The sequence below is a fragment of the Crocuta crocuta genome, unplaced genomic scaffold, assembly GCF_008692635.1.
Source record: "Crocuta crocuta isolate KB4526 unplaced genomic scaffold, BGI_CrCroc_1.0 scaffold282, whole genome shotgun sequence".
NCBI classification, from domain to species: domain Eukaryota; kingdom Metazoa; phylum Chordata; class Mammalia; order Carnivora; family Hyaenidae; genus Crocuta; species Crocuta crocuta.
The window spans coordinates 7,039,897-7,057,535 of record NW_027529174.1 but is presented as its reverse complement, the minus strand read 5'-3'; the positions used below and the strand labels follow the sequence as shown (position 1 = coordinate 7,057,535).

The 17,639-nt window shown below is 39.7% G+C and overlaps 1 protein-coding gene and 1 pseudogene across 3 annotated transcripts in view; both read right to left on the bottom strand.

Moving 5' to 3' along the window:
- Positions 1 to 17,639, bottom strand: part of CORIN (corin, serine peptidase) — a 244,707-nt gene that overhangs the window by 93,266 nt on the left and 133,802 nt on the right. For all 3 annotated transcript variants that reach the window (XM_077757822.1, XM_077757821.1, XM_077757823.1), the window contains exon 6: positions 30 to 143. In XM_077757822.1, coding sequence (XP_077613948.1) covers positions 30 to 143 — 114 coding nt within the window. The remainder of the gene's footprint in view (positions 1 to 29; positions 144 to 17,639) is intronic.
- On the bottom strand, positions 7,556 to 8,777 carry LOC144226344 (NIF3-like protein 1 pseudogene; annotated as a pseudogene).

Here is a 17,639-nt window from a genome sequence, read left to right as displayed (position 1 = left end):
CCCGCACACCCCCAGAGCCCCGCGCCTACTGCAGTGCGCCTCGTCGCTCCAGTCGTTGCAGTCGTTGTGGCCGTTGCACCGCAGCTTCCCGGGCAGGCAGATCCCGCTGGTGCACAGAAAGCTCTCGGCCGCTCCGCACAGCGCTGGAACACAGGGGCGGGAAGACAGCGTCAGAAGGCTTGTTCCTTTAAAACTAGGGGAAGTAGGGGCGCCCGCCCGGGTGGCTTAGTCGGTTAAGCGTCCGACTTTCGCTTGGGTCATGATCTCGCGGTTTGTGGGTTCGAGCCCCGCGTCGGGCTCTGTGCTGACTGCCAGCTCGGAGCCTGGAGCCTGTTTCAGTCTGTGACTCCCTCTCTCTCTGACCCTCCCCTGCTCACGCTGTCTCTCTCTCTCTCTCTCCTAGAAATAAATAAAACATTAAAAAAAAAAAATAAAAGTAGGGGAAATAAAGAACAGAGGGAAAACCTTCTTCCCTGGCTCTTCAACGGATTTGTTTCCACATTCCCTCACCGGGTTTCCTGTGGCCCTCTAGAACAGGAGTGGTGAAATTACCTGCCAATGGGGCGCCTGGGTGGCTTAGTCGGTTAAGCGTCCGACTTTCGCTTGGGTCATGATCTCGCGGTTCGTGGGTTCGAGCCCCGCGTCGGGCTCTGTGCTGACTGCCAGCTTAGAGCCTGGAGCCTGTTTCAGTCTGTGACTCCCTCTCTCTCTGACCCTCCCATGCTCACGCTGTCTCTCTCTCTCTCTCTCTCTCTCCTAGAAATAAATAAAACATTTAAAAAAAAAAGAAAAAAAAAGGAATTACCTGCGAGGGTGTTTGCCTGAGCAACGCAAAAATAAACTCAGCTGGCTCAGAGCACCAGAGGGGAGCCTTATTGATTGCACCACTTAGGTGGGAAACATACCAAATGTGAGTATTTTTCTTAATAACTGCAAATTATTTTAAAAAGTGCTGTTAGTGGAACAAACATTAAAAAAATAATAATAAAACAGCACCCCTCTCCTTCTAAACTGCAACATGGGGCACCTGGGTGGCTCAGACTTAAGTGTCTGACTTCAGCTCAGGTCATGATCTCAGGGTTGGTGAGCTGAACCCCCACATCCAGCTCTGTGCTGACAGCTCAGAGCCTGGAGCCTGCTTGGGATTCTGTGTCTCCCTCTCTCTCTCTCTGCCCCTCCGCTGTTCGTGTTCCATCTCTCTCTCTCTCAAAAATAAACATTAAAAAAATTAAAATGCTACACAATGTTGCAGTAAAGTTACAGTAAAAAGAATCAACTGTCCTGTGCTTGAACCAGGCCTAGGGACACCCTGTCCTGTAGTGAAATATATTTACTTGCCTCAAAAAAATGCCAGTGAACTATATCAGAGTCTGTTTTGCCATAAGGAATGTGAAACATTACCTAATGATTTTTTCATTCTTTTCTTCAACATAGTTATATTTTAATATTTTTTTGCTTTTAGTATTGCGGTACTTTTTTAAATAAAAATTCAACAAATATTCAATCGTTTCAACATTACAGTAGACAGGTGTAAGATAAAAAGCTAGAGAGATTTTTTTTTAAGGAAAATCATTAACAAAAGGAAAGATCAGTTCCTTTTCAAAATAAAATGGGTGTTAAAATAGACTTAAATATTTGGTAATGTGCATCCAATGCCTTTCAATTGTGCATGAGTTTTAACCAAGCATCTTATTTCCTGGACTTCATACAAAGGAAATCATTCTAAATAAGTGCAGGTTTTTATTTTTAAGGCTTTTCATACCATCATGATTTATAATGAAATGATAGAATAAGAACCATGTAATACTTGGGGGCTGGTTAAATAAATGTTGTTACCTTCATAATAAGAACTACTGTTACATCCATTGAAAAGAATGCTGCAGAAAATACTTGAGGTCTCGGAACAAAGTTCAAGGTAATTTCAGTGGAAAAACACCGTTTGGTACGGGAAAGAGCAAAATACAATTTGGCCTAGAAAGAAGTATATCAGCAGTTACTGTGATTCTCCCCAGTATTAGGATTAAAAGTAATTTTTATTTTCTTCATTTTATTTTGCTCTGTATATTACAAATGTTCTTATAAGAATGGTGTCTGTTATTATTCAAGTATAATTGACACATAACATTATATTAGTTTCAGGTGTACAGCATAATAATTTAATATTTGTATATGCAGCCAAATGATCACTTCAGTCATTCTAGTTACCATCCATCACCAGGGAGAGTTACAGATTTTTTTTCTTGTGATGACACCTTTTAAGATTTACTATCTTGGCAACTTGCAACTATGCACTACAATGTTATTGATTGCTGTATATTACATCCCCATGACTTATTTATTTTGTAACTAAGTTTGTTCCTCTTGGCCCCCATTGGCTCCCATTTCCTTCACACCCAACCACCTTCCCCTCAAAAACTATTATTCTGTTCTCTGTATCTACATGTTTTGTTTTGTCTTCTTTGTTCCGTTTTTTAGAGTCCACATGTAAGTGAGATCACATGGTATTTGTCTTTCTCTGTCCAACTTTCTTCACTTAGCATAATACCTTCAGGGTCCACCTGTCTTGTTACAAATGGCAAAATCTCATTTATTTTTTGGCTGAGTAGTATTCCTTTGTGTATGTGGATGTGTGTATACACATACACATATATACCACATTTTCTTTATCCTTTCATCTATCGATAGAAACTTAGGTTGTTTACATATCTTGGCTTCTGTAAATAATGCCGCAATGAACATAGGGGTGCATATATCTTTTCAAATTAGTGTTTTCCTTTTCTTCAGATGAATATCCAGAAGTGGAATTACTAGATCATGTGATAGTTCTATTTTTAATTTTTTGAGGAACCTCCATATTATTTTCCATAGTGCCTGCACCAATTTACATTTACACCAAAAGTGCATGAGGGTTCCCTTTTCTCCATATCCTTGTCAACGTTTGCTATTTCTTGTCTTTTTTATAATAACCATTCTAACAATATGATATTTCATAGTGCTTTTGATTTGTATTTCCTTGATGATCAGTGATGTTGAGCATCTTTTTATGTGTCTGTTGCCCAACTGTATGTCTTCTTTGGAAAAATGTCTATTCAGATCCTCTGCCCATTTTTAAAATCAGATTGTGTTTTGTTGTTGCTGTTTTGCTATAAAGTTGTATCAGTTCTTCATATATATTGGATATTGATCCCTTATCCAATACATCATTGAAAATATCTTCTCCCTGTTAGTAGCTTGCCTTTTCATCTTGTTGATGGTTTCTTTTGCTGTGCAGAAGGTTTTTAGTTTCAAGTAGTTCCACTTGTTTATTTTTGCTTTTGTTGCCTTTGGTTTTGAAATTTGATCCAAAATTCATCACTAAGACTGATGTCAAGGAGCTTTCCACCTATGTTTTCTTCTATACATTTTATGGTTTCAGGTCTTACATTCAAGTCTTTAATCCATTTTGAGTTTTTGTGTATAATGTAAGATAGTGGTCCAGTTTCATTCCTTAGCATATCAGATAACACATGGCTGTCCAGTTTTCCCAACACCATTTGTTAATGAGTGTGTCCTTTCCCCGTTGTATATTCTTGCCTCTTTTGTTGTAAATTAACAGACCATATATGCATGGGTTTATTTCTGGGCTCTCTATTCTGTTACATTGATCCATGTGTCTGTTTTTATGCCTATATTGTACTGTTTTCATTACCATAGCTTTGTAATATAGTTTGAAATCAAGGAGCATAATACCTCCAGTTTCATTCTTTTTTCCTGAGATTGCTTTTACTATCCAGGATCTTTTGTGTTTTATACAAATTTTAGGACTGTTGTATTTCTGTGAAAAATGTCGTGGATTTTTGCATCTATGTTCATTAGAGATACGGGCCTGTTGTTTTCTTGTTTCTTTTCTTTTCTTCCTTTCTTTCTTCTGGTATCCGTGCCTGGTTTTGGTATCAGGGTAATGCTTTGTAAAATGAGTTTGGAAGTGTCCTTTCCTCTTCAACTTTCTGGAAGAGTCTGAAAAGGATATATATTAAATCTTCAAATGTTTGGTAGAATTCACTGGTGAAGCCATCTGGTCCTGGACTTCTGTTTGTTGTTGGTAGGTTTTTGATTACTGATTCATCTTCTCACCAGTAATTGGTCTATTCAGATTTTTTATTTCTTCATTATTCAATCTTGGAAGATTATATGTTTCTAGGAAACTATCCATTTCTTCTAGGTTATCCAATTTTCTGGCATAGAATTCTTCATAGTTTCTCAAGATGTTTTGTATTTCTGTGGTATCAGTTGTAACTTCTCCTCTTCCATTTCTTATTTATTTGAGCCCTCTCTCTTTTTTCTTTCTTCATGACTGTAAGGATTTTTAAATGTTGTTTATCTTTTAAAAGATCAAGCTTTCAGTTATAAGCTCAAGTTACTTAGTTACTATTATTGTGTTAGTCTCTTTTTCATTTGTTTCTGCTTTGATCTTTGTTATTTCCTTACTTCTACTAACTTTAAGCTTTGTTTCTTTGTCTTTTTCTAGTTCTTTAGGTATAAGATTAGATTGTTATTTGGATTTTTCTTGTTGCGTGGGGTAGGCCCCCTTGCTGGAACTTCCCTCTTAGAAACTGCTTTTATTACATCTCAAAGATTTGTATTTCCATGTTTATTGTCTTAAGGTATTTTTTTATTTCTCCTTTGATCTCGTCATTGACTCATTATATATTTATGTATGTATTTATGTGGGGTTATTTAATCTCCACATATTTGTGACTTTCCCAGCCTTCTTCTTTGATTTCTAGTTTCCTACTGTTGTGGTCAGAAAAGATGCTTGATGTGATTTCAGTCTTCTTTAATTTATGAAAATTTGTTTTATGGCCTAACATATAATTTATCTTGGAGAATATTCCATGTGCATTTGGTAAGAATGTGTACTTTGTTGCTTTTGGATAGAATGTTCTGTAAATATCTATTAAGTCTATCTAGTCTAATGTATCATTTAAGACCAATGTTTCTTTAATGATATTTTTGTCTAGATAATCTATCCATTGATGTAAATGGGGTATTAAAGGCCTCTACTATTTTGTATTCTTGTCAATTTTTTCCTTTAGGTCTGTTAATATTTGCTGTATATATTTAGGTAGTCCTTTGTTGCATGCATAATATTTACAAACATTATTATCCTTTCATTGGATTGACCCCTTTATCACTATGTAATGCCCTTCTTTGTCTTTTATTACAGTTTTAATTTTAAAGTCTATTTTGTTTCATATAAGCATAGCTACCCCAGCTTTCTTTCAGGTTCTTTTTGCATGGAACATCTTTTTCCATCCCTTCACCTGCAGTCTTTGAGTGCTGTTACATCCGAAGTGCATCTCTTGTAGGTATAAAACAATGTCTTTGTTTATTATTATTTCTTTACTTATTATTTTTTAAATCTATCCAGCCACTCCCTGTTTTTTGATTGGATAATTTAGCCAATTTCCATTTACTTATTTTTTAAATCTTCAGTGATACTTCATTTCTTAAAAACTACAAATGATGTATTTGGAGGTATTTTTTTTTTGTTATTTCTACATGTTGGCATGCTAGTAAAGAAACTTTCAAAGTTAGAGTAATAATGTCATCCCTTTAAAACAGAACTATTTGGCAATAAGTTTGTCCAATCATAAGGAAATTATGTGATCAATTAACCCCTTCTGGAACTCTATCCAAAGGAATCCACAACCTTCAACTTTATTAACCATTAAAGGTAAAATCATGCTATACCTTAAGTGTGCCTGAAATTTAAAGTGGTTTGAGAATGACTGGCCCCAAGCTATTTCTTAAGTGTCATCTCTGACCATACCTTCCTTGCCTCCTGTTTTCTGCCCTGACAATAATGAATTGGTTACTTGGGTTTTTTCAACTCATTGTGCTGTTTCTCTATACTTATTGTGTTTGTTCAAGCTGTACCTCTTGACTGAATTCTACCCATGTCCCCCAGAAAAACCTTCTGTGTAGGCCCTCTGCATATATTTGGCACAATTACAAGAACCCTTAAGTATCATCCAAATTTCTGTCCTATTCGCCCCACATCTCTATGGGCCCAGAACATAAAATACAAACAATAACTGATGCAAATACCACTGAGACAGTCTCTCAAAACTGTCTGCTGTCTCATTCTCTCTCCTTGGACATTTTGACCATCCCTCGTCAAAGCTTTCTACTCAGCTTCTAACACTTTGCCAGTCTTCCCCCACCTCCTCTGTTGGCTCCTCCTCCAATTCTCTAACTGGGTGCATTTCTTAAGGCTCAGATCATTTGGCTATTTCTGTAGTGACTTAATATTACAGGTGATTCATCAAGAATAATTTGTAAGTTAGGATACTAAATCCTCCAGGAGATAAGATTGGTAGAAAAAGGGTCCTACAAAAGAAAAGTAAAATTCTTTGCTTTCTCATGTGAAATAGTGTTTTTTTTTTAAGATTTACTTTTGTCACTATCAAAGTAACGTACTAGCAGAAACTGGAAATATGTATAAGAAAAACCTTCCATCATACCACCCAAAGAAAATCCCAGTTAAAATGGATTACTTTTCCTTCAGGATTTCTTACAGCCTGCTTATATCAGCTTTATCATCTATGTTGATTAAGAAGTGGTTAAGGACACAGACTCTGGACCCAGGACTGCCTGAGTCTGTGTCCTAACTCCATCACTTCCTGACTATGTGGCCTTGGGTAAACTCTTTAAGCTCTATTTCAGTTCCTTCTTCTGTAATATAGGAATTCTAATACCTATATTCTTGTCTATGAAGAATTGAAAGTGTTTATAACATACCTAGGAGAGTGCCTGGCACAACATTAATATTATATAATTACTGGTAGTATTTTGAAAGCTAACCATTTTTATATATTACTAATAATATTACAGGTGAGTTACCTAAAAAGCAATAAAATGATAGTTATGAATAATGATCATGTATACTAATAAAAAAACAAAAAATTCCTTCTGACTTTGAAATTTAGGTGAAAGAGTAGTAATCTAGGAACAGGAACTAACAGACCGACCTTATCAGCCTCTAGAGGCTACTACCTAGAAATCAGTGTTTCAAACCAAAGTTATTAAAAGTATGTTTTTACTTTTATTTTTTCATATTTATTTTTGAGAAAGAGAGAGCACTAGTGGGAGAAGTGCAGAGAGAGAGGGAGAGAAAATCCCAAGCAGGCTCTGGGCTGTTAGCACAGGGCCCCATAGAGGGCTCGATCCCACCAACCATGAGTTCATGACGTGAGCCGAAATCAAGAGTCAGACGCTCAACCAACTGAGCCACCCAGGTGCCCCTAAAGTAGGTTTTTAAACTGGTCAAGGGCAAAGAGATCTAGAATGACACATTCCATCTATAATTCAGCTAAGCGGATGATTACTTGAGCTACTTACCAAGAATATTAAGTAAACAGATTCTAGTTGATCTTTCCTGGAGTTTATAATAATATATACTTTATGTTGTATAATATTCTTACTTTGTCTTTTATGATGAATATTTGTTCTTTAATGGTAGTTACGTCATGGTTTTCACCATATGAGCTACAGAACATTTGGTGAAGCAGAATTAGACACCAGAAATAATGTACATTCTAAGACATTCTTCCAGAAGGATACCAGCTCCATTGATTCTTGTTATGCATTCAAGCTGGGAACCAATCAGTTTGTCGATTGTGTCCTCTTGTTGTTCTCGTATGCTGTGCACCACATGAAGAGAGTCCCTGTCTGACAGGATACTATTAATCTTATTCTCCCAAGTGAGCACCCAGCATATCTTGAAGATCAGAAAGAAAGCCTCACTCAGTGTTGCTGTGTTGACATTGATTCCTTGGGGCGCAGCATACAGAGTGTCTCGATGGGACATCTCACCTCAGAGGGAAAGGTGGGCCTCTGCCCCCTGCAGCACAGTGCTCCTAGAACCACTGCACAGGGTCATGACTTTGACTGGAGACACTAAGGTTCTTCTTATGCCAAGAGCAAGGTGACCATGAGATAGTCCAAAGTGACTTTTGATTCCCACAATCATGGCTGCCCAGGAAACAGATGCATCCACTGTGCGCAACCGCCCCCATTCCAGCATGTGGGAGCCGAGGCTTCCCCAGCGACAGAATTTCAGTCTCTAATAAGATGCCTGCGCTTGGAAAGAACAGCCACCGCCTGCATCAAATCCCCCTGATTCAGACTAACCTGTGTTTGTTCTTCATCATCAGTCCTACTAGAAGACACGACAGAAACATGCGCAATACTTTTCACTGCAGAAATGACTTTGGCCAGGTCGTGGGTGCAGTTAGCACTGAGTTCTGCTCTGTGCATTCCCCTGTGGGGTAGTTGGGAGCTTTGGAAGGATGTATGGTCCTGGAGGTGCAAATTCCAGGCCCTTAAGCCGACTGGCGGTTGACTTCCTGAGGTGCAGCATCCCGGGCTGTGTGAAGAGAATAAATACGGACTGTTTCCCAGAGCCAGGGGCACCAGGCACTCCTCCACATTTTCCAGGTTATGCGCTTCAAGGGTTGGAAAATAGGCAGATGGTGAGAGAGAATCAGACCCGCCTTCTTCTGCGGCACCTCCTCCATCACTTCTGTCAGGTCGTTGGTAAGGAAGAGTGTGTTTACAGTGTGGGGTGGGATTGGTTCCACCGTTATCCAACACTGTCCCAACTGTCATCAGGTGACAGGGACGCAAAGTCATTCAGGGAGGACCGGAGAGCCTCCAAATCCATGAAGCAATGGGCATTTGCAGATCAGGGAATGGACAAGCCGGACTGTTGTGGGAATAAGGTGTCCACAGATGATAACATACAGAAATCAGGGAACACTGAGTACCTGCCATTTCAGTCCCACTTCAGACCTTCTCCAGGGCAGTGAAGAGACCAGGCATGGCCAGAAGCTCCTGAGTCAGGACCCCTGCCCTACTCATGCCCTATGCTCTTGTGGGACAAACCAGTGTTCTGCCCCATCTCCTCGTCCGCCTCCTTTCATGGCAGCATCTCCCAGAGCTGCCACAGCGTGCACGCTAGTCCATTTACATTCAAAGTAATTATTAGGTATGTACCTACTGCCATTTTGTTGAATTCTCTTGCTCTCTTCCCTTATGGTTTGAATTTTTTTTAGATATGGATTTTTTTGGTAAATAAGGTCTTTTGCTTGTTTTTAAAAATTTTTTGTTTTAAAAAATTTTTTGATTCAATTTATTTAAACAAATACAAACAAAAAACAACATTCACCCATTTCTCCCACCTCCCCCTTGACTCTGCTTCTTGGAAACTCCAATCTGTTCTCTGTGTCCGTGAACTTGGTGTTTTGTTTTTGTCTATTTTTAAGATTCCACCTATAAGAGAGATCATGTGGTATTTGTCTTTCTCTGACTTTGCCTTTGACATAATGCCTTTGAGGTCCATACATGTTATCACAAATGGTAAGATTTCTTTCTTTTTTAATGGCTCAATAATATTCCATTATATATACATATGTATATGTATATATATGTGTGTGTGTATAAATATATATTTTTACACACACACACACACACACCATTCATCCATTGATACACACTTAGTTTGTTTTTGTATCTTAACTATTGTAAATAATGCTGCAATGAATGTGGGAATGCATGTAACTTTTGAATTAATGTTTCCCTTTTCTTCAGATAAATACCCAGAAGTGTAATTACTAGACCACATGGTAGTTCTACTTTTAATTTTTTAAGGAAACTCCATACTGTCTTCCAAAGTGGTTGGGGCACCAATTCCACTTCTACCCTTGGTGCACAGGTTCTCTTTTTACCACACCCTTACCGACACTTGTCGTCCTGTCTTTCTTTTTTTAATTTCTTATATTTTTGATAATAGCCATTCTAATGGAGGTGGGGTGATATCTCATTGTGCTTTTGATTTGCATTTCCCTGATGATGAGTGATGTTGAGCATCATTTCAGTTACCTGTTGGCCATCTGCATGTCTTTGGAAAAATGTCTATTCACATCTTCTATCCATTTTTAATTAACTATTTCATTAACTTGTTTTAATTCAAGTATAATTAACATGCAGTGAATTATTTTATATTAATTTATTTATATTAATTAATTATGTTAATTTCCATTGTAATATAGTGATTCAACAATTCTAAACATTAGTCAGTGCTCATCACAGTAAGTGTACTCTTAATCTCCTTCATCTATTTCACCCATCCCCCAATGCCCCACCCCTCTGGCAACCACCAATTTATTCCCCATATTTAAGAGTCTGTTTTTTTGTTTGTCTCTTTTTTTCTTTGTTCATTTGTTTTGTTTCTTAATTTCCACATAGAAGTGAAATATGGTATCTTTCTCGGTTAGACAGATTTCACTTAGTATTATACTCTGTAGACTCATCCATGTTGTTGCAAATGGCAAGATGTCATTCTTTATTATGGCCGAGCAATATTCAATTCTGTATGTATATACCACATCTTTTGTATCCATTCATCTGTGGATGGACACTTGGGTTGCTTCCATATCTTGGTTATAGTAAGTAATGCTGCAGTAAGCATAAGGGTGCCTATCTCTAGCCTGCCAAGAACTGCCTCTCCACTAGTTACAGTCCTGTGGGGCCCAGAAATCACCCTCTACCACCACCAGAGCCAGGTGATTAAGGAGCATCCCCTATCTGGACTGCATGCACCTGCTGGCATTAGCAAGGCGATGGGAAAGTGCAGGGCAGGAGCATGCCCACTTCCTTTCATGGGCCTGAGAAAGAGCTCCGGGCTGGGGTATACCACTGGCTTTCATGATGTCTGACTTTTTTAATCAGAAAAAAAAAAAAGCTAAGTGTTTCATGAGTTCTCAATTCAGAGTAACAGTAAGTAAATACAACCCTTGAAAACTTCTATCTCTGTCTCCATCCCTCCAGGAAGGATAGTGTGATCACTTGTGTGGTCAGTTGCCTGCTTGCTGTCACCACTCCCAGAATAGTATAATCTTTGATGAGATGAACTCTGTTGACTAACTAAATGGAACTAGGAAATACAGAATATTTTAACTCAGAGTTAGAAATACACAGAAGTATAGACTGAATGCTCCAGGCAGTGAAACCCACATCAGTCACATTTCCCATGTGAGAGTGGGAGAGTGGCTGGCACTGAGAAGGTTCTTAATTAATATATGATGGGGAAAAGTCACCTCAATCTCAATGAAGCACAATATATTACCAAAAAGCAAATAAAAAATGCAATTACTTATTTCCCAATTCTATCAAGGAAATAGGAATTTCAATTTGCTGAACATTAAGTACCAGTTGATTTAGTTAAGTTTCTTAGGATGTTACCTCATGTGTAATCATCAAACGATCAACAACAAGTGTCTGGTTTTCCATTACATGCCACCATTTCAGGATCCATACAAATGACATCTATGGATTTCAACCGCTAAAATATGAACCGTGTTTATATTTTGAATAGTCTTAGAGGACTCAGCACGGGACACATGCCTATACCTACAAATACAGACTTTGTACACAGGAAACCAGATATAAAATGAGAATCCAAAACACTAAGATTTCACTGGCCAGTCTATACAGTATCCTCTCTCTAGCGTTAGGAGAACATTTTCAAGGCCTAAGTGTTTATCCTATTGTTGGGATTGTTTCTGTGTTATATTAGAGACTGAAGAAATTCCATCTGTCTGCATTTCAGCAGCTGCAATGCTTCGGAAGAATTATTGCATTCCCCACCTTAGGGCCCCGACGATTCCTCCAGAAATGTAGCTGAAAGTTCACCAGTAAATAGCTCCTAACATCTAGGTTTCATCTTTAAGACCCTATATATTTTATTCCAGTAAAGCCATTTCTTGTGTATGGTTATGTCAAATCTGGATCAAATTTAAAACATAGCATTGCTTGCATTGTTTTCATTATTGATATCCCCCTGTCTTGGCTGATTCAGGAGAAACTGACTTCTTTTGTGTGGTTCCTCAGTAGGAGGTGTGGCTACCCTTGGTTTTACATTGTAAATTGTTTGTTTATTCTTATTTTAGAAGTTCAAAGCTTCATTAATCACTATTAGTTTTGTAAACTCGGAATAACTTTGGTATATTTTCTGTTTGATTTCTCCTTCACTTGGATTCAACATTTCCACTTTTGGTGCATAAAACTGGTCAACTCGCAAAGTACTTCAAACACATCTTATTCAGAATTTCCAAGCAGCCGCATAAAGAAGACAGGCAGGCATTCTATCCAACTTCCTTAGGAGAAATGGTGAAGAGTGCCATGTGGTTAAGACAACAGTTGCCTAAAGTCTTATAGTCAGGTAGACATGGAATCATGAGGTCTGAGCTTCAGGCTCGATCCTCCATACCACACGCTAGTGACCTGTTTCTTGTCCAGGGCAGTTGTGTGGTCACCTGATTTGTGGTCAGTTCAAAGACACCAGGTTCAAGTAAAAGTTCAAGTCTGTCTGTATTTTTCTAGCTACATAAAAGATAAATGTCTGCCCTTCGGGTGATTTGGACCAGGTGAGATAACATTCCCTCTTAGCTCTGGGTTTTCTGGAGAACACACTGAGAGAGCTCATAACAAGTCTCTGTAGAAATTTTTCAACCATACATTTCACTTGCTTACACCAATAATCTTCATTCAAATAACCTTTTTTTAAATGTTTATTTATTTTTGAGACAGAGAGAGACAGAGCATGTGTAGGAGAGGGGCAGAGAGAGAGGAAGACACAGAATCCAAAGCAGGCTCCAGGCTCTGAGTGGTCAGCACAGAGCCTGACACAGGGCTTGAACTCATCAACCCTGAGATCATGACCGGAACCAAAGTCAGATGTTCAACTGACTGAGCCACCCAGGCACCCCTCAAATAACCTTTTGACTTAGCCCTTAAGGTAACAAAGATTCCCTGAGAAGTCATGCTATACAATCCTGACACCATTTCCACTAACATCATCTATAATTCTAAGAGGTACATGTTGGACTTTAAATCAATGGCAAATTGATCAACAGAAGATTCATTTGTTAATCAGACAAATAGTTACTGTATGTTTACAATGTGCTAGGCATTATTCTAGCATCTAGGGACACAGCAGTGAAGAAAGCAAAAATAATCCCCTACCTTTATGTAGCAAATATTTTACTGATGGTCATCTGTTAGAGATAAGTGTACCAAGTAAAGATACTTCACCACCAAAATTGATTTCCATTTATACATGTAGCAATTGATTATTAATGCAATAATAGCAGCATAAAAAGGTATGCTAGTTTACATGTCCAGATGAGACACTAGTTTACATGTCCAGATGAGAGGGATAATTATGAACCACCTGACTTCAGAATTCTCTGGATTCTGAAGAGTACATACCCATGAGGATAATCAATTCTTTTCAGTATTTTGGTCTCTAATAACAGACTGCTGAAATAACATCCATTTCCTGAAAGCCTTTAGATTTTCTACAACTGCTTCTAGGTCTCTCAGTTCTCTCTGCCAGTGTAATATGGGCACCACTTATGTTGGCAAATGCTCTCAATACTTTGACTGTTAATTTTTGGAGTCCCTTTCAAAAATTACCTACCAGTCACTGACTGTATAATGTCCTCATTCACCCACTCTTTAAGCCTTTGTATAAAGTCTGAAGCTCAGGTTCAATTCTACCTCTGATGAGAAAGCTGACCTGGTGGAGACTGTTATCACCTGAGCTTGTACTGAGACCCTCTTAGGCCTTCGTTCTACAAGTTGCTTGAAATTAAGTTACTGTCGACCACTATCCCTCTTACCTTTTACAAGAATATTTGACTAGACAAAAAAGAACATGTCTAATCTTTTAGCAGCTGATGCAGTTCTTCTTGTAGAGAGCGCTGTATCTTTGGGTTGATAAAAGGATTGAGGTGAAAGATAAGAGATGAAAAAGGAGAAAGAAAATCCAACGATAGGCTCAAGTAAGTCAACTCGGTCTCACCCAGTTTTCCAAGCCACAATCACTAGCTCACCCTTCTTTTTGTTGCACATTAATATGGGTAGGTATGCATGGGTATCAGAGCTCTGTGTATGAAGGAGTAAAGGATCCCCACGGGGGGAGAGAGGAGCCAATGCTGCTAAGCGCTGTCTTGGGGGAAAGCTAAATAAAAACGCTGGTGGTGTCCCCTAAGGAGCACAGTACAGAGAAGATTCTTTATAAAACAGAAATATCTACTGGGATATTTCAAGTTGTTTTCTGAGGAACGGGAGGGGTAATCTCTTCCTCTATCTGCCATGTGGAATTAACAAAGCTTATGTCGTTAACTTTTCAACTCACTTATTTAGCCAACTTGGCATCTTGCTCAGAGGTTGGGAGATACCATTGAATACAGAATAGATCTCTTTGTGGAGACTGTATTCTAGAGGGACAAATACCAATAAACGTAACAAAGTTATTTATTATAATAAATAATGAGGTAATAAATTCTATTTTAAAAAGAGTCCACAGATTATGTGGGGGTAAGTCAGGTCCCAATATTAATTAGAGGGCCAGGGGCACGCCTCTTTGAAAGTTGACATTTAAGTAACAACTTTCAGGGGAAGATTTTAGCAGAAGGGGGTCCCAGTGCAGAGACTCTCAGGCAGGAACATGTCTGGTGGCCGTGTGGGGTATGGGGAACAGCAGAAGCCTGTGTGGCTGTAGCGGAGCAAGTGGTGGAGAATGCAGCAAGATGTGAAGCTGGCTGGAGGGGAGGGGTCAACCTCCTAGGGCTTTGCAAGAACTTATAATAAAAGTAATTTCATTGCAAGGTTTCAGGAAATAGTGGTATGATCTGACCTATGTTTACAAGGATCTCTGCCTGTAGTGTTGAAAATACTCCAGGGGACAAAGAAAGCAGTGGGAACTAGCGCTGAGAGCCCATTGGAGCTGTCCAGAGAGAGCGATGGTGGCTTGGCGGGGGTGGCAGTGAGGGTGCCGAGACATGACTGGATGCTGGGTGTGTTTTCAAAGTAGAGCCAAGAGGGTTTCCTGGTCCTCTTGATGAGAGTTTTGAGATAAATACAAGAGCCAGCGAGGACTTCAAGTTTCCAGCCAGCCAGAAGACTGGAACTGCAATCTCCTGAGGTGGAAAAGCCTACGGGAGGAGCAAGACTGTGGGGGAAAAGATCAGGAGTTGCATTTTGGACATGTTGCATCTGACACATACAGGAGACACCCAAGCAGAGAGATTAAGTAGACAACTGGACATATAAGTTCAGAGACTGGGAAGGAGGATAGGACTATAAATATAAAGATGTGAGTTGGCAGCATCTGAACTTGACACCAGAGTGCCCGGATGAGATTTTGGCAATGTCAGGTCCGTGGAGACTCTGAGAAGAGCAGTTTCAATGGAGTTAGAAGGACAAAAGTCTAACTGCACTATGTTTAAGAGAGCGTAAAAGGAGAAGAAGTAGCTCGAAAAGGGAGGACAACTTTGTTGCTGCAGAAGAGAATAAATCGGTGCCTGATATCAAGGGAAGTGGGGTGGGGTGGGGGTGGGGGGCTGAAAGCGTTTTGAAGTGATTTTGCATGAGTATATTCTTTGTGGAGAGCAGAGTGGTACCCAGTTCTGCCTACAGGTTGGCATGGATCAAATAAACAATGATCACTCTTGAAGATACAGGAGGCTGTGGATGAAGAATCATCAACATCAGGAATATATTCACAGTCCATACATGAAGCCAGTCTTATTCTGTCTGTCTCTCTAATCCTATCACTAAAATGTGACTTCCTCAGGAAAAGTGTCTTCCAAGGTGAGAAATGCTTTCATTCTCTTCTTCACCTTCTTCCACATCTACTAGGCATCTATTAAATATGGTGCACCATGCTAATCCCTTCTAATAGCGCTGATGCTCAAAACCATCAGAACTACAGACTACTTTCAAAAAAAAGACTGTTTCTTTATGATTCCTATAATTATATTAGCAGAAGATGTTTTCTTGCTTATTGTTTCTCTGTCTCCTTTCTAGAATGTAAGTTCCTTGAGAGAAAGCATTGTATCAGTTTCTCTCACTCCTGAGTCTAAGATAGTATTAAATGGTTGTTAAATAAGTAAAGACAGAACATAAGGTGCCTAGCAGAACTAAATGATCATTCCTTTGGGGGTAGATGTTCAAAGGCAATACACAACTTAGAATTTTCTTCTCTTAACTGGTAGGGAAATAAGGTGCTGACGAAATATTAAAATCCCTCTGTGTTAGCGTGGGATACTCACTCCAACCTGCTGGCAAGCCTGCCTCTGAGTGCCATCTGCTTGTGCGATTGGACCAAGAGTATAAAGGACACTTCTACCTACAATAATCTTCCCCACTGGCCTGTGGAGATGTGTCTACTGTTCCTCCGCCGCCCCCACCTCCCACCTACATCCACATTACTCATTCCTTACGTTAAAATGGCGGTCTTCAGATGAACTCTAGGAGACCAAGAGAAAGGACTTGGGGCCACATCATGGGCTGGAGGGGTGTCTCCAGTCCCCTGCTCCCGTCCTTTGCCAGGGACCTCCTCCCTTGTCCACTTTACATACTTCCGCCCGTGGAAACTTTCCTTTGAAAATGGGTTTTTGCTGCCAAAACAAGTTTGACAACCCTTCACCCTTAAGATTGTAAGTGTTTAGTTAAAGTCGGAGAGAGATTACACTTTAATTACACTTTTTTGGCTATGAATTCTTAGTTCTGAATTTAACTACAGGCTGTTGCACTTCTCATCCTATCTAGACTTGAAAGAATGAGCTATGGGATGAGTAGCTTTTGAGGTGGGAGAAGGAGAGTTCGGGGAAGTTATAAAACATGAGAAAAAAGAATGAGAAGTGAGACCTGGGAGCGCAATACGCTCTGAATGTCCCACCTGAAGGTGTCGCGGTCGTGGATCTAACTCTGTCACACTATGGTATGAGAAATGCCACGTCACTTTATTTTTCTGAATCAAATTAATTCATCCTTCCTCACGCAAAAAGGTGATAAGAAATCTTATTCAGCCATGTTTTTCAGAGATTTCAGCCTTCCTAGGGTGCTGCAAGGATCCAAGGGGCTTACACGGTGCCTGGAAGAACTGAGGAAGGGCTCTAGCTTTGAGTTCCTCAGAGGATCGCTGAGGGACTCATGGTTCCAAGCCCTTGGGTTTACACTAGACAGAGCGCTCCACTATGTCTGATCCATCCCAGGGTACAGGGTCATGGTCCCCAGAGTCAAGCTTTCCTGGCTGCCCCACACAGCCATTCCCCTCTGAAATCCTGCCTCTTTCCCTAAGCAAGTAAGCAAGGTCCTTGCCACATGAGGGACATGGCAAGACTCAGCCCCCTTCTGAGCCTTGGGTAATGTCTCCTACNTCACCACTCTGGGAGATGCCACATGATCTCTGACCCTCCCCTCCCCAGTGCTGGTCTCTCTCTTCTGAAAATGCGCAGATGGTAACACAGATCCTGTTTGTTTTCTTAGTAGATTGCTCTATTATACAGATATTTCATTCATTACCAAGGGAGCAAAGGACTCTGTTAGTGCTTTTTAACATACAGATCTTTGTCCCAAAGCAGAATATGGTAAGCGGTCAGTAAATGCCATTGAATAAATGCGCTTAGGGACTTCTTAGATAGTCTAAAAACAGAAGTACCGTGGTGACTTTCTCCTGTATGACCCACAGTGCTCATACACGTGCCGCAGAGACCAGGTCAAGCCAGTCTGCTCACACAGGACAA